General features: G+C 34.4%; 1 protein-coding gene across 1 annotated transcript in view; it reads left to right on the top strand.

Annotated features, from left to right (window-relative positions):
- The window catches only part of LOC150101143 (ubiquitin carboxyl-terminal hydrolase 24-like), an 824,883-nt gene that overhangs the window by 664,029 nt on the left and 137,463 nt on the right, over window positions 1–23,391 (top strand). Inside the window, exons 46-47 of the mRNA XM_090401261.1 lie at window positions 791–1,022; window positions 8,972–9,075. Of these exons, the coding sequence (XP_090257387.1) occupies window positions 791–1,022; window positions 8,972–9,075 (336 nt within the window). The remainder of the gene's footprint in view (window positions 1–790; window positions 1,023–8,971; window positions 9,076–23,391) is intronic.

Here is a 23,391-nt window from a genome sequence, read left to right as displayed (position 1 = left end):
GAGCCTTGAAGGAGCACCGATCTGGCAGTTTCACTAGCGATCTTGAATCTTAACCAGGCATTTTGAGTTATCGGACCCTGCAGTGAGAAAAAAGTCTCTGCAACCTCACTGTGTCTGAAAAGAGACCTGAAATATTGCTGGTGTGGCTGACAGACAGTACCAACATGGAATAGCCCAGAAATGTTGATAACTTAACTATTTTTGGAATATATTAATAGCATAATATACTTATTTACTTGCTATTCACCGTACCCCCTGGGGATATGGGTAACCCAGGTTGGGAACCCCTGTATTAAGGGGTTGTTACCAGATTAATGTGGATGATGTTTTATATAGAATGGGGTAAAATAAAAGGGAAAATAAGAGGTCATTGGTGGAAGCTGTATAAGAAGGGTGTGAGCAAAGGGGTAAAGAGCAGATTTTTTGCATGGAGAGTGGCAGATGATTGGAATGCATTGCCTGAGAGTGTTTTGAATGCAAAAATGTTGAATATATTTAAGGTACAGTATGATGAACTGTGTGTGTGTAATAGTGGGATCTCCCAATGTGAGTAACTCAACTCCATGGAGGTCTGATTATGATAATAATAATAATAAAGTAATACAAAGTTCAGCATTGGGTTCCTTGGATTCATCACACCTGTATTCACTAGAGTGAGTCCCAGAGTAAACACCATCAAAAGCCATTGCTATCGTGCCTATATAGCAGTGTAAATTTTATTGGAAACTGTGTATTTATTTATTTTACAGATATTCAGTCTTGTTGAATTGTATATTGTTTTCTGTTTCAGGACTTCACGCAAATCACCTTCTCATCAAGGTATCTCCCACAGAAATACAGATAGTTTGAGCCAGTTAACTCGATTAGTAGATAGAGGAGAAAGGCATGGACTGTTTTTAGACAAGATGCCAGCTCGTATTCAGCAAGTTGTTAGGGATGAAAATTTACGCTTCATGCATAATTGTGATGTATATAGTGACACCTATTTTGCCTTTGTACAGCATCTTGTTGCTGTTAACCTTGTAAGTATAATTACATTTTCTTTGTGTGAGTGTGTTTAAAATTTTATTTATTATTATTATATTTTTTAAGTTAGAGGTTGACAGCCATAATGTGGAATTCCACAGTATTTTTATTATATTAAGATTGTGGTTTCCCAAGTGCATTGTTACTGACTTCATCAGGATCAAAAAAATTATTTTTCTGATGGATGGCAGTCATTATCTGAACTAACTGTAATGACACTTTACATATAACAACACATAATAAATAAATGCAAATAATAAAAATAATGACAGGTGAATAAAAATAATAACTGAACCTTGTCCTAGACATTAGTAGATGAGCTTCTATAAATCACATTTTCACTCATCTAGTGAAGCACTCTGCTTGGACATGAGTCTTGTATGTGATGAACTTCTGGCTAAATTTATAGCCCACATCTGTAGTATTAAATACCGGATTAAGGTGGTCCCAACTCAACTGAAAATTCATTCACTTACTTCTGTTGCAATGAAAAGAGATGTGCCAATTTCATTGAATCAGCATTGATAGCAGTCCTAATGTATCACCACTGTCATTGCTGCCACCTCCAGAAAGTCTATGGACTCATCGTTAGAGGGAGGCTTTTTATTCACTTTAGGAAGACAATTCTTCTCTAGTTAACCAATAAACCTCTTTAAGAATTATTGTTATTTGGCTTAGTATACAGTAAACCCCAGTTTAGAAACAGATAATTCAGCACACTTTATAATCTCAAGCAGATCTTATTTTTCTACCAGTTGAATATAGTTTTCTTATAATTATTTAAGAATATTAACTCATAAATAATTATAACAAGAAAACAAAATAAGTATAATTGAGTAAGCTGTTTATTTCTTTAGATCTTTAGATTTTAATCTTATTTAAGAGTATTAATTCAGTTTTTTTTTTTTTTGGATCTTTGCTTTCTGCATTATTTTAAGTCTTATATTAATTGTAGTTCTATTATAAATTCATTACTAAATGGCCAAGTGGTTCAATATTTGCTTTCCAACCAACATACTGCATATTTGAATCATGCTGTGAGCATCAATGTTTACGATTGTCTTTGGGGAGAGGGTGGAGATGAATTTTCTCACACTAAGTGACAAAATTGCCCTACTTATTGGAGCCCTTAAGTGGTTTGAAAAATATCCACAATTGACCTTTAGAACAGAATTTCTGGTTTATGTAAAAATATATAAAATTAATAAACATAGAAGAAAAATCCTTAGCCCACCAATGGTACTAATGTATATATGCTTGAAATTTTTCATGAGTGGGAGGTGCATGAAAAAAAATTTGACATTCTTGTTTTGATTGCATATTTGGAAATGTACTATTTTTAAAATTCTGATATTGAATGCATAGATAGTATTTGGTTATTTGAAGTTTCAAAATGGAACAATACAGATAAGCACCTCCTGAATTGTTTGAAATTAATTTAAATATGCTGGTCTGGGTGACCAAGTGATTAGGGTATCAACTCTTCAAGCAACGGATTGCAGGTTCATATTCCACCATGGGCATGGACATTTGTGATTGTCTTTAGGTGGAAGACCAACTTCATTGCTGCCTGATGTGAGACTGCTGTCCTGCTTATTGGCGGCCTGAAATGACTTGAAAAAAGTTCCATGTTTGGGCTCTATAGCAGGGTTTCTGGATTGTGTAAAAAATAAATAAAAATTAGAAAAAATTAATAAAATAATAGAAAAAATCCTTAGCCTATCCACAGCATGAATGTACTATAGGTTGGCACAAAACTTTCATGAGTGGAAGCCACATAAAAAAGAAAATAATTTTCACATTCAGATTTTTCCATAGAGCTAAGTTACATTTTTCAAGGTAAAAATGCACAGTATAATGCACTCTCAACTGTAATACATGATGAAATGGTTCTCAGATAGAGATAAATTGTAAGACGGTTTCATGTATGTTTGTAATTTAGGTTGAGAGTTTATTAAAGTTGGTTGCCAAATTTTCTTCAAGATTTGTTCATTCAAGATTCATGATTGGTTACAATTTTATTAGTATTTTTGGACTATTGGTACTGCTTCTAGAGAGAGAGTCTGTAAGATTTAAATTGGAATATATACTGTAACTTGATTTTATTTCATTTAATGTTAAATTATTTGCCATATATAAGTACTATAAGCCATCATAATTTGAATATGTTCTGAGGGTGGACCTAAAAGTAAAGGTATTGTAGGTACTTAATAAATTGAATGAATTTAAACTAATTAGATATTGATGTTTAATATATATATATATATATATATATATATATATATATATATATATATATATATATATACATATTTATTTATATATTATTATTATTTCATGTTGGAGATTTAATGGAATATTTACAGCACTAGGAAATGTTTAAAAACTAATTTTAATGCTCCCAAATAATTTCTCAGTCATTGAGACATCTTCATGGATTACAAATAACTCTTGTAACGCACACACAAAGACAGTACAATACTAAGTGAAAGATGTAGATGACTCTAAAGAGTTATCTAGGTGGTGCACCCACTATGGGCATTTATATTTGGCCTAGGTTGTGAAGTGAGACCTCTGACAATTATTGTTTCCCAAATTTTGGGACGTTTTAGAAATTTAGAGGTTTTAGCGGCACTCAGAAATCAACCTAACATTAAGTTAGGTTGATTTCTGAGTGCCGCTGCAGATTCTAAAACCAGTCTTTCCTTTTTAAATTTGCTATGGTGGAGCATGGTGGTTTTCTTCAAGGAGAATCTGTGGGTTGTATCCAATATGTAATCTGTAAGGCCAGATTGACCATAGTAATGATTGCAGATGTACATTTTATAAACTCCAGGCACTGAGAGAGGAGAAGGCTGATCTTTAGTAGAATGGATAAGGGTAGTAATTTTCGGTGGGGCTTAAAAGCTGTGCAGGGGTTGTACTTTTTTAAGAACTGGCTATTTTTTCTGATGTGCCATGGATGTAGGGAATGGTGATGGCATTTCTTAAATCCTTCTGAAGTGATGGCCAAGGAATGGGGGAGGAACTTATTATTTTTTTAATTCTGTAATCACTATAGCCATTGGAAAGGAAGGTATGTATGTGGTTGAGTTCGGATGAAAAGGAGGTCCACTCAAAGTTGCTGATCCCTGCTCTATATGTTTATAACCTTTTGTGGGTGGGAGTTACATTAAAAAAAAATATGTATATATCACTTTGACATAGCTATCATCATCAGTGACTAACAGGCACTTAAGCACCCACAACCTTTTTTAAGTATCCTTAGATTTCGTAACCATAACTCCAAGATAAGGTGCTTAGCCCTATACCTATAAGTATTTATCTATAAATTGTATGCTTTCTACTGTCCATTCTGCCTGATGAAAAACCTGAGTTTCTGGGAGGAAAAAGTCTTCCACCTCTGTATGAGACTGGCTAATTCACCTACAGTTGAAAAGTCATGATAGAGATTTTTCTCATCTTAGATAGGATTTGAACCTAGGTCTTTCCAACCAGAGGACTTCATATATATCCACTCAGCTGTGGAGGCTCTCTAACATGGCTATAGTCTCCATAATTTTACATGATGAAATTATATTTTTCTTTTGAGAGAAACTTGTGGCATGATATTAAGACTTATCTACACGTTAGCACAAGAAAGGTATATGTAATATGCTGCCAGATATTTCAGTTTGAAAATAACAAACTATCATCTCAAATTACTCTACAATTACTTACTGACATCTTCCCACAAGATATCATAAAATTATTCGGATTTGAAATGCACTCCGGATATTTCTTGTGTCAAAACAAATTCTACAACCAAGTAGAAGGAACTGCCATGGGAAGTCGACTTCGACTTTTATTTGGAGCATTTAGAAGACATCCTTTTTTTCATCTATATACTCTCAACCTTCATTTTGGGTTAGATATATAGACATTTTTGCAGTGTGGCCTCACAACAGAGATTTCTTATCTTCCTTTTTAGCCAAAATCAATACTTACACCTTCGCATGATGTTCACCTCACATGGAAATTGAAAAAGACAACAAATTATCCTTTCTTTTAGTGTTACACAGTGATCAGCATTCATTTTAGAAATTATCCTTTTTAGATATCTTCTCATCTGCTCACCATCAGGTAATTTAACATCTGTTTACAGAAAACCCACTTTTATTGGACATTACATTCTCAAACAATATGCTTATCATCCTTCTCAAAAGACAGGAATCATAAAATGTTTAATTCAACGAGCTAGAACTAATTGTTCAACTCCCCATCATTTACAGAAAGAACTTTCTATCATTAAACAATACATGAAATTAAATGGCTTCTCTGAAAGGACTATACAACATCTGTTAGACTCATACAAGCCAAACCAAAACAACAAAGAATCAATACGTCGAGTTCCAATCCCATATGTCTCCAGAATTTCAGAACCAATTTGAAGAATTTTGAAGAAATATGATCTAACAGCTACTTATATTCCTGTTAATAAAATATCCACCTATTTCCCCTCATCTAAAGATAAATGCTCAACTATCCTCTCTTCCTGGTGTATACCAAGTTCCATGTAACTGCCATCTTTCTTACTTTGGACAAGCCGGACGTTCTATAGAAAAAAGAATACAAGAACATCACTCTTATATTCTTCACAACAAATTCAATAAGTCTGGATTGGTGCAACACAGAATAGAGACAAACCACGATATTCTCTGGTCCAAAACCCGCCTTCTACACAGATGTTGGCATAAATTTGAATGCCTATTCAGAGAATAATTAGAAGAAACACACGTATAAACCACAGTGAAAATTATTTAATTGTAAATATTTCATCCTAAGTATCTTAGGACATCATCAGTACAGTATTTAAACAAAAATTAGGAATAACATACAGTTAGGGTGCATGATTACAATAGAATCTCATGAAAACGTGCATAATGTGCTAAAGTAGTACAAAAAAAAAAAAAAGTTAATTATTTTCTTTGAGACAGTTATAATTAATTGTAGCAATTCTTGATTTAACGTATTTGACAAATCTGTTTCTAGTTCTGTAATATTTAAATTGTTTGTTGCTAGTTCATGCTTAGACACTCATAACTTCAGGAAAAAAAGCTAAAAGCAATAGTGCTCTACATATTAAATACCTTAATCTATTAAATCGATCAAAAAAGATCACTAACAAATTACCAATGGAAAAATGGGTAGTCAATTTATCTAACCATCAACTAACAAAAGATGAATTAAATGTTCTAGCAAGAGGCCATAAATTTGCAATTTCGCCAAAGTGTTTCCCATATTTAGACTTTATACATAATATAGAAAGAAACATCAAGCATCTCTCCAGTATTGAAGCCAACAAACTTCGTTTCGAAGTAGCTAAAGTGATCTACAATGCCAAACCTTCAGAATTAAATATCCCACCATCGGAATTGAAAGCTATTATTTCCTTAAAACGTAACAAAAATTTAATCATTACTAGAGCTGATAAAGGAAATACCACTGTGGTTCTTGATACCAATTTATATGACCGAAAAATTAATTTACTTCTTCGAGATCATAATACTTACTCCAAATTGGATTTTGATCCTACGAATCGTCAACTCAGAAAATTAAATAAGCTACTTAATGAAACTTCCTCCTTAGATGAAGAAACAATCAAAAAACTTAAGACATACCATGCAAGACCTCCTAGAATTTATGGCTTACCTAAGCTACACAAAACTAATGTTCCACTTAGACCTGTCATAGACTGTATCGGCTGTCCAACGTACAAGTTATCAAGATTCTTATCTAACCTTCTCCGCCCTCACATAGGCCACTCAGTCTCTTCAATCAAAAATTCTAATGAGTTTCACACAAAAATTAAAGACATTCAACTATCAAAAACTGACTTGTTAATCAGCTTCGACATTGTCTCCCTCTTCACTAACATTCCCCATAAAGAAACAATAGAATTACTAACTCAAAAATTTCCGTCTGATATAGTTGAATTGTTCAAGTTTGTTATTGCATCAGGTTACTTCACCTGGAAAGGTCAAATTTACAAGCAAGAGGAAGGAACGCAATGGGATCTCCTTTATCACCAAACCTAGCAAATTTGTTTCTAGAAAACCTTGAGGAAAAAATATTCACTTTTGAACCCAAACCAAAAATTTGGCTAAGATATGTCGATGACGTATTTGCAGTATGGAATCATCCCGAACCTGAATTACAACTGTTTCTAGATAAAATTAACCTTCTTCATCATCACATCAACTTTATGTTAGAAAAAGAATCTCCACAGGGTATCTCTTTTTTGGATTTACACATCAAAAGAAAAGAAGACGGTTCCATCGCCACTTCTGTCTTTCGCAAGCCTACATTCTCAGGTAACTACATTCACAATTCTTCTGCTCATCATCCACCTCAGAAATCTGGCATTATTAAATCACTAGTTTCCAGAGCACACAAATTCTGCTCCTCTGAAGAATCTTTAAACCAGGAATTAGAAGTTATCAAAAATACAGCCATCCTAAATGGATATAATCCCAAAACAACTCAAAAAATCATCAGTCACTTCTGCATACATCAAACCAGACAGGAAGAAGTGCATAGGATTCCCATACCTTACGTTAAAGGCATCTCAGAATGTCTTTCTAAAATTATGAAGAAATACAATTTTGCCACTACTTACAAACCTATATATATATATATATATATATTACTATATATATTGATATATAGTAATATATATCAATATATATATTTTGGTTGATATATATTGATATATATATATCAACCAAATTTACAACTTATTACCTTCTCCTAAGGACAAATTCTCACCCTTGATGTTACCTGGTGTTTATGAGATTCCATGCTCATGCAAATTATATTACTTTGGACAGACAGGTAGGTCTGTTCAGAAACGCATCTCGGAACATCAAGATCACATTCGTCTTCTTAAACCGCAGAAATCTGGCTTCTCTCAACACGGAATTGAAAATCCAGACCATAGGATCCATTGGGAAAAGGCTAAACTTTTACATAGATCTATATTTAAACATGAACGTTTATACAAAGAAAGTTCTGAAGCCCTACTACACAGACCAAACCTAAACTGCAACGACGTTCTTACTATTCCTAAAGTATGGGAAATTATCATACAAAACTGTGTTAAATAATTAACTTTTTTTTTTTGTACTACTTTAGCACATTATGCACGTTTTCATGAGATTCTATTGTAATCATGCGCCCTAACTGTATGTTATTCCTAATTTTTGTTTAAATACTTTACTGATGATGTCCTAAGATACTTAGGATGAAATATTTACAATTAAATAATTTTCACTGTGGTTTATACGTGTGTTTCTTCTAATTATGAACGCACCACAGGTTTCGGTATTTAAAAAAATATTCAGAGAATGCTGAGGCCTTACTTCAATGCCCCAACTTTAATCAGAATGACTGCCTATCCTTGTCAAAAATATAAGAAAGTTTGATCTGAATAACACATTAAATTTTTTTTTGAAATTAAGACCTTCTAGATACTATATCTGTCTAACGATATTGTTAGTATGATTTTATAAATTAATTTTTTTGTATGACATTGTATATTTATACATATAATTTATTCTGCACTCTTATGTTTACCTTTCTTCAGTGAAATGATATCGTGATTAGTGATGTAACATCACATACTCGTTCTAATTTTGAATGATCGATTGTTTTCTACCTTGTAAAAAACTGATTTCTGTCAAGCCACTGATGATAGTTTATTTTCACACTGAAATATTTAGCAGTATATTAAATATACTTTTCTTGCTAGCATGTAGATAATTCTTGATTATATTCTTGTTTTCATCCTTATTTTACCCAAGCATAAATCAACAGAATAGAATAAAAATGATAATTAATGTTTAAGTAATATATATATATATTTTTAAATAATAATTAAAGTAACAAGATAAAATTTTCATTATAGGGAAATACCTCTAGCCAAGACTATTCAGAACTAATGATCAACAGCTTACAATTAAGTGTTAATTTTTTATTTAACACATATTTGAAGTATAGGAAAAAGAATATGTAAGTATTTGGCTCCTTTATATAATTTCATTTCATTTAATAAATTGCTTCTTCTGGAGTGGGGGAGGTGCATAATGTTTTGAATATAATTACCCTAAAGTGGAAGTAAGCAGTATTTATGTACATTTGTACCTATGTCTTTGGAGATGAAAATCACTTCACTGTCACTGATTGCAAATAGCTTCAGAGTTTTTACACCATACAGACCAAAGAATGCCACTAAAAGAAAAATAAATAAATAAAGAATATGTCTTTTGTGAAACTGTTTAAGTATTCTTGAATTTTAAGGATTAAAAAAAAAATAGATAGATAGAGTAACAGTAACACAGATCATTCTAGGATTTTGGTTATGCCAGTTTAAATTGACTGGTTCTTTAAAACATAGCAGACCAATTCTCCACTGACTAGCCATTATAAACTTAGAGCTAACAATAGTCATATGAAAGTGATTTGTAGAAATTTAAATATTTCTCTACTTGGAGACAAACAATAAAGATTGTCATATGAGAGTGGTTTGTAGAAATTTAAATATTTCTCTTCTTCTTCTCTCTCTTCCATCATCTATGTGGATGATGAGGCCGAATGAACTCTTTCCACTTCTGTCTCTGGTGAGTCTGAACAATTCTGTCCAGTTTGGTGTCACTTATGATTTGGTTTTCAGGTTCTCTTTTATTTTGTCTATCCATCTAATTCTGCGCCACCCTTTGGATCTTTTACCTTCCATCATTATATACAAGGCTTTAGTTGGTAATGTTTCTGTTCCCATTCTCATCACATGGCCAAACCATCCAGTCTTCTTTCTTGGATTTTGTCTATTATTGTTATTTCTTGTTTTAGTCATTTCCTTATGTCTTTTCTCTATTAGATCCACTTAACAAAATATTTTAATATTTTGGTAAGTGATAACACTTAACAAGTATTACTTGTAATACTTGTTAAGTATAACAGTAATACTTAATTTTAATCTTTGAAAAAACTTATTCATTTTCTTGGAAATTCATTGGTGTTAATAATAGCAGTAATATAAAACTGACTGATGAAGAAATGATGCGGCCAAAATGTACTGTAGAGAAACAGTACATTTTGGAATACAGTAGAAAAGTTAAAAGGAAATAAAAGACAATTTATTTCTATACAGAAATACACTTAATATATAGAATATATATACTGATTGTTTTTTTTTTATTTCTTGAAAAAAAAGATAGGCATAACATTGTTTCAAAGCAAATATAAACTGCTTAAATTATACAGGGTGATCATTGTATCTGTCTGTGGGAGGAGAAATATGTGCTGTTTCAAATTAGGCACAAAGGGAAAATGCAAATTTAAAGTCTACTTGTAATTTGCAAACTCTGGAGTACACCTCCCCTCCCACTCCTTCAGTAAAATTTATCTTTGTCAAGGTACAGCCAAAAGTAGCATCCAAACAGAAACTAATCACATAATTTCAGAATGGTACAGTGTACATTACTTGCACACACTCTGTGTATGTGTCCATTTTTTTCAGTAATGTGATTTAAATTAAATAGGTAATTAAGTGAAAATTTTCATTTATCATGTATACAAATAAGAATCCATAACCTTAATATATATACAGGGTGTTCGGGATAAATTTGACAGTTTCGTAAGGAAAAAGAAAATCTTCTTTGTATCTATTAAATTTAATGAATTGACAAAAAAACATTACAGGCAGAGTTAATTACAATACTATCAACAAGATTTACTCAAAATAACCACCATTAGCATCGATCACAGCTTCAATTCTGCTTCGGAACCTCGAACAAGCTGATGCTACAGTCTCCCTGGGAAGTGCCGCAAAAACTGTTTTAATTTTATCCATTAACTGGGCTTTTGTATTACTGGAAGTGCGATTGGTGTCTTTTTCAACTGCGCCCCATACAAAATAATCCATGGGGTTAAGGTCTGGGGAGTTTGGAGGCCAAACATTTGGACTGGTGAAGTCGTAGAAATTTTCAGACAACCATTTTTGACTTTTCCCAGAGGTGTGGCAAGGGGCCGAATCCTGCTGCCATACATACGGCCTACCATTGGCTACCCTTGTTATCCAGGGCTTGACTACAGTTAGCAACTCCACGAACAAAGCCCGAATTCCAATGCCAGGGTTCTTCAACACCTGTTCCTGCAGATTTGCGAGGAATTCTGCTGTACGAACGCAATCAGATCGTCTGCTAGGGATCTTTCTTCTTGCTACATCCTCGTAGTCACCATTGCAAGTCTCTAGTTCATGCCTGATTGTTTTTACTGTATTCAGGGAGCATTGGGCAGCAGTCGTAATATCCTTATTTTGATGGCGGGCACGAATCATCATGATACAAGTTATTCTCTTCCATGATTCAGGTGGGTTCCAGCTATCCATCCTTTCTGACATCTTGTATATGAATGAAGAAGGGTCCAAACTTTTAAATGAAGAGAAGTGTGTGTTAATACATGTAACTTACGGAAAAATATAATTAATTATAAATATGTCAAATTTATCCCGAACACCCTGTAGATAGGAATCAGAAGTTGCAAATAGCCTTGTTCGACATAATTATCTGTACAGTATCGTATTACTCCCCCCCCCCCATTCCTGAATTTTTCCCTTAAATCACCAATAATGAGATGCTGATTGGTTAATAATTTTCTCCTCAGTCTTGATTCTTCCTTAATTCAACAGAACCATTTTCCCTCTTTCCACTCTCTTGGGTCTAGACTACTGTAGATCTGAGTCTTCAGTAGTGTGGACTGAGGCACAGTCAGTTCCTGCGCATTATTGTAAAAAAACATACTTCATATCCCATCTACTTCCATAGCTGTATTTATGTATTCTAAAGCACCTCTAGCTCATCTATTTTCATATCTGCTGCATTCACCAGTCTCCAAACCTCAAAAACTGCTCAAATCTCTTCAATTTCCTCTCCATGAGACTCAACCATCTTCACTCCAACTATCCACAACTCCAAATTACTCCCCTTCTTCAACACTATTGATCAAGCTGGATGCAATGCAGAAGTTTTTGTTATAAGCAATGATCTAATACAAGTTATTTAACTGCCTACTCAAATTCCAGATAATCCCCTCCACTTCCTTCTGCCTTCTGGTCCCTCCCTCCTGACACACTGTAGAGGTTACCTTTCTTCTCGACAACGCAACCACAATCTTGTGCAAGTTTTCATTCTCACAGAATGTCCCTCCTCTAACCATGCCCAACCCTGTGTCCTCTGGCACTATAAGGATACCAAGTGGGATGACTTCTGGAACTATTACTCCACTTTTCCATAGGATGACTATTGCTCCTGCTGTTCTGATTCAGGCACCTTCACTGAATGAGTTGCAGAAAATCATCCACACTGATATCGAGACATTCATCTCTCATTCCATCCAAATTGCCATCCACTTTCCAAGCCCCGCTTCAACAGAGGATGTATGAAAGCAGTTGAAGGAAAAAAAAAAAAAAAACTCAGCTTACCCCATACAGCTTGCATCAAGAAACCCAGCTTCATACTCAGCCTTTGCAGAAGCATGTAATTAATCTAAATCAGCCATCAGCACATCTAAATCCATCTTCATAAAGACCAACTGCAGAAAACCCATCTCTTGTCCAAAGGAAGCCATGCCTTCTTGCCCCTCTCAGAAGCCATTGCACTCAACTTCTGTTCACCTGTGCTCTCACCTCTTTACCATCCAGATGGCATCACTATTACAGCACCTAAGCAAAAAGCTGACCTCCTAGCATCACCCTTTTCCTCTAACTTCTGCATAGATGAAGGCAAATCACCTCCTTGCATGTCAGCAACTGAGCACCATATGCTTCCTGTGGCCTTTCGGCAAAAGGATGTAAGAAGAATATTAGACAAACTGAACCATGCAATGTCATCTGGTTCCAATGGCATCTTTCCTGTTGTACTCAAACATTGTACTCCTGAGCTAACACCTGTGTTCCATCGTCTGCTCAATTTTCTATATTCAGCTGGCACCCATCCTGTCTCAATATAGAAGAACATAAGCGAGACATCTCCTATAAAAGATCACATGCATCTGTGCTATCCAGTCATGTTCTTTACTCAAACAATCCTCATGATGATCTACAAAGTCACTCAGTTTGCTGGGATAAATCCGAAAACATTTTTCGCTGCAGTGATGAGTTTGAAAGGGAAATTGTGGAATCCAGGGAAATCTTCCTTAATCCTGAACATCTAAACAGCAATTTAATTTACAACATCCCTGATAGCCATGTTGCAGTTTTTCATTACTGGCATTCATGAGAACTTACAAGCATGCATGCAATAAACAATGGCACGTTGGATAGAACAACTTAAAAAATACAACGTATTGCATTTTTGCCTGTAATTCTCAGTTTTTTGTAACTTCAATTTTTATTATTGTGTTCTACCTTTAGTGGATACCTGATGAAGGCTGTAAAAGGCTGAAACTAGTTGTATCATTCTCATTAAAACTTAATAGTTTATCTCAGTTTAAAGTCATTAAATATCATTTAAAAAAAAAAAATATATATATATCTGTCCTTGTTCCATTTGTTAGTACAATATCTCCACACAAATGATACCCCATGTCAATGTAATCACTCAGAATTCATTTTGTCTGCTTTTGTTACTGCCCTACTATCAGCATTTATTAAATTATCCTTTCATGGTCATTCTTGCTTTTACTTACTATGTAGCAAAAAAGCTCTTTAATGTTTCCTTTAGCTTGCTCAGCTAATTTCCTCTCATACTATGATTTTGCCTTCTTTACTATGGTGTGACCACCATAGTAAAAAAAACTCTGTGTTTTGTACCAAAAATGAGTTTTTGATCGCCTTTCTCTTTAAATTTCCTCCACAACCTTTTCTTTTATTGCAGCTTCTGCTTAATGATGCTATCCAACCATTTAATTCCTCTTGAATCTAGATATGCAGTTTGATAAACCTTCTTTCAAACACCTCCCATGCAGTTATTTATGGTGCAACGCTGCTCTCTTAATTTGCTGTAATTACCAACTCTGTAATTTCACATATACCTCCTCCTCCTAACTGAAAATTCCATGCATTTAACCACGTCTGCAACTCCTTGACTCTCAGTCTCTCCTCTTAGAGAGCATTCCGCAGATCACTCATCATCTTGGTCGCTTATCTCTGAATCCTCTCCACTACTTCTCCATTCCAAAAAAACCCATGTGATCAAACTTGTGCAAAAGAATTCTGATGTGGTTACATCTAAGCCTTATCAAACTTACTTATCTCTGCATGTTAATATGTTATTCAATAACCAAGTAATTCTGTGAGCTACAGTCTTGTATTTAGGCTTAGGTAATGGTTTATTCAGGTTTAATGAAATGAAAGAAGCACACTGGAATAATTAAACACAGGTTTAATAGTTCTAATATTTTCTCTGCAACAGTAACATCATCTGGATACAATATTAAAATAGTAATAACACATGCAAAAATATGCAAACATTATGTTGATGATGTTAGGCTAGAAGCCGGAAGTCCTAAGAGAACACCCTCCATGGGTGTTTAGCTGGCCTTGATGTTGGATGGGATGCTTAAGAATCACTGTTTCCCAAATAAGGGGTGTTTAAGGGTAAAAGCTGGATAACTGAGAGGAGACCTCCACATTGCCTTTTTGGGAATGCAAAGAACTGACCAGGGCATCTGCCTAATGTCCAACTCTCACCTTTTTGTGATGTACTCTGTTAGATACATCACAAGAAAGTTATGTACCTAACAGGGTACATGAGGGTAACAGTGATGTTAGGTACATCACTACCTGGATACCAAACGAACAAGAATGGGTTAGTAGTTTGGGATTTAGCCAACCAAATTGTTTTCTTATTGGCTTAAACCATGATGCAAAATGATGCCAATACATGATATAATTTCATGTGATTGGGTGTTGCCCAATTAAACAAGATATCCATTGTTTTTGTCAGGGATCCAGGGCAAACAGTGAACAAGGAGCTACTGGAATAAATCTCGCTCAACATCAGCAGAGTTCAAGATTGGCACTATCAACACAAGAAGCATCAATAAATGGAACTAGCAGAAGGAAACTGAATAAGTACCAGATCAGTACAATAGGTGTCTCTGAAACAAAAAAGACAAAAATAGGTTAGATCTTTCTAAGTAAGAAATGCAAGATGTTACATTCAGGCAATAACAAACAGGGAAAAGGAGTAACTATAATATTCAACACTAAATATGAGGACAATCTTCTTAAATGGCAGGCAGTATCAAGTAGAGTGACATGGGCAGATATCAGAATGGGGAACTGGACAAAACATATTGTGCCTATGGTCCCACAGAAGGTTCTCCTAAGGAAGAAGTAGAGAAATTTTTAAGCATTAGAGAAGGCAGCTTACATAATGAAAAAGGAAAATTTAGTCCTTGTTGGAGATCTAAACAACAGAGTAGGAAATGATTATCAGACATACAGAAATATTCTGGGAAAATTTGAAGAAAAGAGTAAAGTGAATAATAGTGGTACATACCTGCTGGACTTCTGTTCTGGACATGGACTAGTTATTACTAACACCATAATCCAACATAAAAATGTATATAAATTCATATGGAGAGAAGATACAAGAAAGGAGAAAAGTTTCATTGACTGTGTTGAAGCAGTGTTTGCATTGGTTCAAATTTCATATTGAAAAAAGTGTTTGTGTATAAGAAAGTTTTAAAGTAAATCAAAGTTGAGCAGCTTTCACAGCTGAACAGTAGACTCAAATACACTAATATTATTCCAGAAAAAATGAAAGAGATTGAAAACAAGAACCAAACCCTTGGAGATTCACTGGCAAACAATGATTAATTCAGCCAGAGAGTCATGCAGTGAGGTTGTCTGCAAGGATACAAAAATCAAAACTCCATAGTAGGCTCAGGAAGTTAAAGAGTCATTCAAGGAAGAGAAGAAAGTATGGCAAAAAATTCCTGGGAAGTAAGTCAGCTTGTGATCTTGGAGAATACAGAGAAAAATGTAAGAAATCAAAGCACTGTGTAAAGCTAAGCAAAAGTCATGGGAAAGACTTTGGTAAGAACATAGGAAATGAATATCAGTAGGGTGGCAAAATATTCTTGAGGTTATGGAAAAAGCTTAGAAATGGAGGAGGGAGTGCTGTAAAAGGAATCAGAGATGACTGAAAGTTGCCACCTTAGGCAACATGAAAACTGAAGATAAAGATATTCTAATATCTATAGTAAAGTAATTACATTGAAAGATTGCTAAATGAAACAGTTAGTGACAATGTGATGGTTGAAAACACTCAGTAGCAATGCAGCCAGAAATACATATCAGTACTTGAAGTAGTAATGTGGAAAAGAAGCTTAGGTAGATGATATTCAACCAGAAATATTCAAATACAGAGGTATAAAAGTTTTGGGTCAAATTTCAGATGATTGGAGTGAGCTCTCATAGTACCCATCTATAAAAAGAGAAATAATACTGAATGTGAGCATTACAGAGGAATTTCTCTACTAAGTGTTCCTGGTAAGATTTATGCAAGTATACTTGAAAAATTTGTGGAAGGGAAGCTTGGAGAAGACAAAGTTGGATTCAGGCTAAATAGAGGTTGTCAGGAGCAAATAGTGGATAACTCCTAGGAATATAACAATGTTCTGTATTTGAGTTTGTAGATCTGGAAAAAAGCATATGTCAAGATGCCAAGAGGAAAAATAGTTAAAATGCTACAGTTATAGTGTAAATCGTATGTTACATCAAGCAATACATCATCATCATCAAATTCCTGCCATTTAGTCTGTATTTGAGTTGGAAGTAGCCAGTTAGAATTGAATTTTCAGGAAGATGGTTTGATGTTAAATCTGGTGTGAGACAAGAATGTAAGTTATCTCCACTATTACTCATCATGTATATGGGTCACATTATGAAGGAAAGTATTATGAAACCTGATATCAATATTGGAAATGTTAATCACACCTCTTTACTTAATGCAGATGATGTTGTTATTATTATTAACAATGCTAGACCTCAACAGAGTCAAAACACTCATTGCAGGAGGTACACAAAGCCAATCAAACTGTGATTTAAACTCATTCAGTGCATCTAAATTCGCCACAGTATCAGGCAATGACACCTTAGTCAGTCTTCTCTGGACCCTTTCCAGTATATATCCTTATCACCATGAAAACAAGGGGACCAAATCTTTGCACAATAATCCGTATGAGGCCTGTTATCAACACAATGGAATCAGAACCTCTCTATTTCTGCATGTTAAGATCTTCTGCATCGTTGCCATAATCTAATGTAATGACTTCACAACATGTGCAGTGTGACATTTGAACTTCAGATACTTGTCCACTACCACTCTAAGGTTTCTTGTCTCCTCAACTTCTTCCAGAATTTCCCCAACAAGTGTATACTTCATTCCATTGTTGCCTACCATATTTCAGAACCTTATACTTTGCAACATTGAACTGACAGTTCCATACTGCTTGCTACTCATACAGTCTATTCAAATCCTGTAAGGCCATATCTTCTTGATTCCTCATCACTCTCCCCAGTTTTGTATCATCTGCAAACAGTTGCATGTCATTAGTTAAACATCCCATTATCATTAATATACAAATTAGGCAGTAATGGTCCCAAAACAGACCTCTGTGACACATCACTGGCAACTTTTCTCTTCAGGAATAATGCCCCCATACACAACTTGCTGATACCATGTTAGAACCAATTTTTTAGCCAACTCATTAATCTATCATCCAATTCCATCTGCTGCAGTTTAGTTACGAACTTGTGGTGTGGCAGTCTATCCAAAGCCTTTGTAAAATCTAAGTATACCACTGTATATGCATCTATCTCCCCTGTCCAATACATTTGTCACCTTGTTATAGTACTTAAGCAAGTTTGTAAGACACAACCTCCCTTTAAAAAAACCCATGCTGACAAGCAAAGAATACCACTGTTATCAACCCACTTTTTATCCTATCTCTAACCAATCTCTCCAATAACTACAACTTCAGATATACAGATTGGCCTTTAATTTGTAGCCTTATCACCACCTTTGTGAAGTGGAACGATTTTACCTCTCTTCCACGTCTTTGTGACTTGTGGTGCTGCAAGACAGGTAGGCCAAGGCTAATGCTAACTCCTTGGACATTTCTTCAAGATACATCTAACTTAACTCTGCTTGATCACCATTAAGTCTTCTCTCATTTCATTCTATACACTTGAGCATCTAATTTCATACTGAGGATGAAGCACCTGTTATACTCCTAAATAAATCCAGTACAAGTCTGCAAGATTCCCTGACTGAATTGAATAACTGCTGTGATTAATTTGGTATGAAAATCAGCAATAAAAAGACAGAATGAAAATAGGCAGAAACATGGAAAAGATCAATTGCAATAGTTTAATTCCCATAGAAATGAGAACCCATTGAAGTAAAACAGTTCAGCTATTTAGGCACAATTTTTAGTGAAGACCACAAATTAAATGTGGAAATAAATAAATGAATTAGCAAAGCTAGTATGGTGGGAAGTCATCTGAATAAATTTATATGGAATAAGAAAGAAATTAGTCAAAACACTAAATTAGCTGTATACAGAACAGTGTTCAAACCGGTTTTAACTTATGAAATTCACAGTTGGGTTAGAAATAAAACACTTGCTCAAAGACTGGGGACCACATATATGAGAGTTCTGAGAAAGATTAGGGGAGAGAACAAATAGCATCACTGTTCTTTGCCTAGATGACAGGAAAAAGACACAGAGGAAGAGCAAGATCTTGGTTGATTGATTGATTCAGTAAAAAATGTGCCTTAAAAGAAAGAAATATAAGATCTGATTGGAGTCTTGACAGATAACACATTAAATTTGAGGAAAATTATTGATTTCACAAGAAATTAGTAATGATGTAATTTTTTCATGTAGTACTGTCATAATATCCTTTACAAGTATCCCTTTAGAGTACTTGTTAGGAATAATGATTAGTGATGTTTCTCTTATATGCAGAGGAGGAGGTTTAACACAGCTATTTTTTAAGGTTTGGTTTGTGTTTTTAAATCTGTTGCTGATTCCAAAAAAAGTCTTTCATTGTTATATTTTCTGAAGTTTATATTTGCCAGCCTGTTTTGCCAAGTGGTTAGCATATCCGCTCTCCAACCAAGAAGATGCAGGTTCAAATACTGCCTTGAACAAGGATGCTGATGATTGTCTTTAGGAGGGAGATGAATTTTGTCAAACAATGCAAAAACTACCACCCCACTTATTGGAGGTCTGAAATTGCATGTTAGTTCTTCAGAGCAGTCTTTCTGGACTATGAAAAAATAAAAATACACACACACACAAATATATATATATATATATATATATTAACCCAAGTATCAACTTGTCTGAATACATCCTAGCCATTATTAGTCAAACACTTGCACACAAATACGTAACATGCACAACGTACTGAACAGTGCAACATACAAATAGAAATACTTTAAAATAACATCAGTATCTTCTATACTACATAACAGTTGTCACCTTTGTTAATCTTTACTGTTTTGTCTACTAGTTTGTATGTTTATACCTGAAGAAATCCTGTGCAATTAGGATGAAATGTCGTGTTGTTAATTAAAATAGATGTTATCATCTTATTCTGGTGTTCTGCCTTATAAACTCTTGTTACATAATCATGAATCTGCAACGTGTGTATGTGTGTAAAATTAAGAAAAATATTAAACAAACCCAAATCTTTAGCTCACCAATAGTATGAATATAATATATAAATAAACCATTTGTGAGTTGTAGCCACATGGTTTATTTATATATTATTTATATATAAATTTTAATATTATTTATATATTAAGCCACACATAAAAATAATTGCTACTGTGAAGCACTGTAGTTTTTTTCTATTTGATTCTCTGCAAAGTGTCCAATGCATGGGCAGACTCAACCAACCATAGTTGTGGTAGTAGATGTAATCTTGTATACCTCAAGACAGATATTGGTAGATTTCTAAGTTACTCCATAATATCACAAGTTGCAATCACAAGGGTCCTTGTAGACAGCTGGAACAGAGAGCAGAGAGAATTGATCATTAGGAGAGTGAATGAGGCAGCCAGCTTTATATAAGGTTTCAAAGCATTGTTGAGATTATATTTCTATAAAGTTCTGATGTTTTTTTACTGAGGTGCACTAAACCTAACAGCAGTATAATCTCTATGTTGAGAGAGATGTGAGTTGATAGGAGGAACGTAGAAAGTATTTTTACCTTGGGTATAAATATGTTAAAGATACCAAGCAATTTTAAACCTGGTTTTACTCCATTTCCCAAGTAAGCAAACAGACTAAAAGTCAAGTTTGCGCCTACAATTGATGCAAGTCTAACTGATCCCACAGGTAGTGCAGGACCAGGGCAACTCGTGGCAATTGCTAAATCTTGGTATTTCTATCTCTAGCCTAGCTCCCACTGACGAGACCTCAATAAAGGTCGAAACCGGTCTGGGTAGTGGCCCCTTGCCTTTAATACAAAACATCGTACATCCCCTTCTTGGAGATGTGTTTTGGCATTAAGGGTAAATATTAAGATTAGTGATCGGAGCTTGTTCCACCTTTGCCACGAGTTGCCCTGGTCCTGCACTACCTGTGGGATCAGTTAGACTTGCATCAATTGCAGGCGCAAACTTGACTTTTAGTCTGTTTGCTTACTTGGGAAATGGAGTAAAACCAGGTTTAAAATTGCTTGGTATCTTTAAGATAGGAGGAACAATTGTTATGTTAATTTTTTTAGTATTGTAGCTGAGAAAGTAGAGTAAAGTAAGCTTGATGGGAGTAGAGGTTAGTGGCTTTGTTAACAAAATTTTTAGAATACGATATTGTTGGAAGGTTGGAAGAGAGTAACAGGAAAGTTTGTGAATATATCTATCCATGCAGTAAGGTTTTGTATAGACCGATTTGTAAGACATGATTGGAGTGTCAAGAAAACACAGACTGTTGTTATTTTCTTTTCTGTAGTGAACTGGATTCTTTGGTGTTGGATGTTGAGGTAGTGGAAGAGGAGTTTAATGTGTGTGAGCCATGCAGCTAAAATGAGAACATCATCATCAGTGTATTTTAGCTATATAGAAAGTTTGAGAATGATAGTATCAAAAGCATGCTTTTTTAAATGCTCCCCAAAGATTAACTATTATACTGCCTTTTGCATCATCAGCAAAGAACTCACTATTTCTCTTGAAATCGTTTCCAATATCTCCGATGTATAAATTAATAGCAGTTGTTCAAGTACAGAGCCACACACAGACACCACTAGTCACATTTCTGCTCCTCCATTACTTCTCTTGCTTCTTCCATCAGCTACCATTACTGTATATTCATTCCCATTTTCCTGAAGGATACGAATATAATATAGGTTTATAAATAAACCTTTCATGAGTTGGAGCCACTTAAAAAAAAAAAGGCTGCTGTGAAGCATTGTAGTTTTTTTCCATTTGATTCTCTGCAAAGTGTCCATTGCATGGTCACTCGACCAACCATAGTTGTTGCAGTAGATATATTTCTTGTATATCTTAAGACAGGTAGATCAGGGATGCTCTAAATGAGGGCGAATATAAGCATATAACATAGTTCTGTGTGTTATCCTGTCAAATATTTTTGTAAAAACCTAGCAGCATCACGGTGTAGTTACTCCCTTTATCCAATTTAGTTGTCATGACTTACCCTTCACAAAGCCCTGCTGTTTTTCCTGATAGTGATATTCTTATCCATCTATTCCTTTTACTGCTACTCCTGAGATAATGATATAATTTCCTACTAGTCTTGAAACTTCATTTATATAACAGAACTTTATTTCTCCTCCTTCCATTCCCTTTCATTCCCTCCTACTAGTCTTGGAGCTTCCTGTAGATAACTGAATAAACTATTTTGCCCATTTTCCAATCCCTTTGAACTTCACTAGAATTGAAGCTTAAGTTAAATAGCATAGTCAAAAGCAGTACATTCTGATTCATTTTCAAAATTATGGACTTTACAACCGTTGTATAATTAACTATTTTAATTTCCCGCCATTTCAATCTTCATATTAAGGTCATCATCTGGAGTATACACAAATATACAAAGACAAGCTGAGTTGCATTTCACACAGTATGCTAAAGAGACAATAATTTGATCAACGGTTATTCTACTGGCATGACCTTTAGTAAAATATAATATATATATATATATATATATATATATACACACATAAAATAAAAATTAATTAATTAGAAACTACATTAAAGCTATATTCTATTTAAGATAATATCAGAGAAATATTCTTTCATATAGATAGTTTTCTTACAGTAATAATGATTTCCTAATTTAACATGACAATTGTTATATTAGATTTAAGATTCTGGATTATCTAGACCATCATTATTGTTAAAATTAGGGTGGTTGATAAGAATCTCACAGGCTTCCTTGAATTTACATTCATACCATGTTTTGGTGTGATGTAAACAACTGGTGCTTTTCTAGTCAATTCTATGTAAAGTGTTCAGGGCATGATCAGAAAGGCCAGCTTCACCATTGTTATATTTAATGTGTCGTTTATGTTCCTTTTGTTATACTATTTTTTCAATAGATAACGCACACCCCCAACATTTTCATCACTTCTTTTGATGTATAGATAACATGCATGTGCCAGCTAGCAGTAGAGTTAGGAAGTACAGACAGAGGATGGAGGAATTCTTTAAAAGCACGTGTGTTGCTAGTAGCAGTGGTCGATTATTCCGTACATCCTGTTTTAAAATATTTCATAAAGTAAATCATTATTTGTTTATATTTTGTTATTAGATCTGAATTACCCATGGAAAACAGAAGTACTTCTTGGAGAAAATCCTACAGAGCGCAGCTCAAGCTTGAAATGGTAGAAGTAACAAAGGAAAAAGGGAATTGTGAAGCTGGTAGATTGTTCAGTATTGGAGAAAGTAGTGTTCAAGAATGGCGAAAGGCTGAAACAGTCCTGAAATGTTTACATATGAGGAAACATGCTATGAGGTTTAGAAGGTGCTTGTGGCCAACCATAGGGAAAAAACTGTTTGATTGGGTTGTTAGTGAAAGACCTAAAGGTATGAGAATCTGAAGGGAGCAAAAGAGGTTTCAGTTGCTACAACAGTTCACGAAAGGTCTAACTTTACTGTGGTTCTCTGCGTAACTGCGGATGGTTCCAAACTGCAACCGATGGTGATTTTCAAAAGAAAGAGTCTTCCAAAAGGTTGTGATTCCAAAGATATTATTGTTACTGCTAATGATAAAGGTTGGATAAATTCCGAGGTTATGAAATTTTGGTTGGAGAATATGTGGCGTAAGAGAAAAATGGCATTTTTCAAC

This window comes from Typopeltis vanoorti, chromosome 12 (genome assembly GCF_054136105.1).
Source record: "Typopeltis vanoorti isolate ZY-2024b chromosome 12, IOZ_Tvanoo_1.0, whole genome shotgun sequence".
In the NCBI taxonomy this organism is placed as follows: Eukaryota; Metazoa; Arthropoda; class Arachnida; order Uropygi; family Thelyphonidae; genus Typopeltis; species Typopeltis vanoorti.
This window is presented reverse-complemented; position numbering and strand designations above follow the sequence as displayed.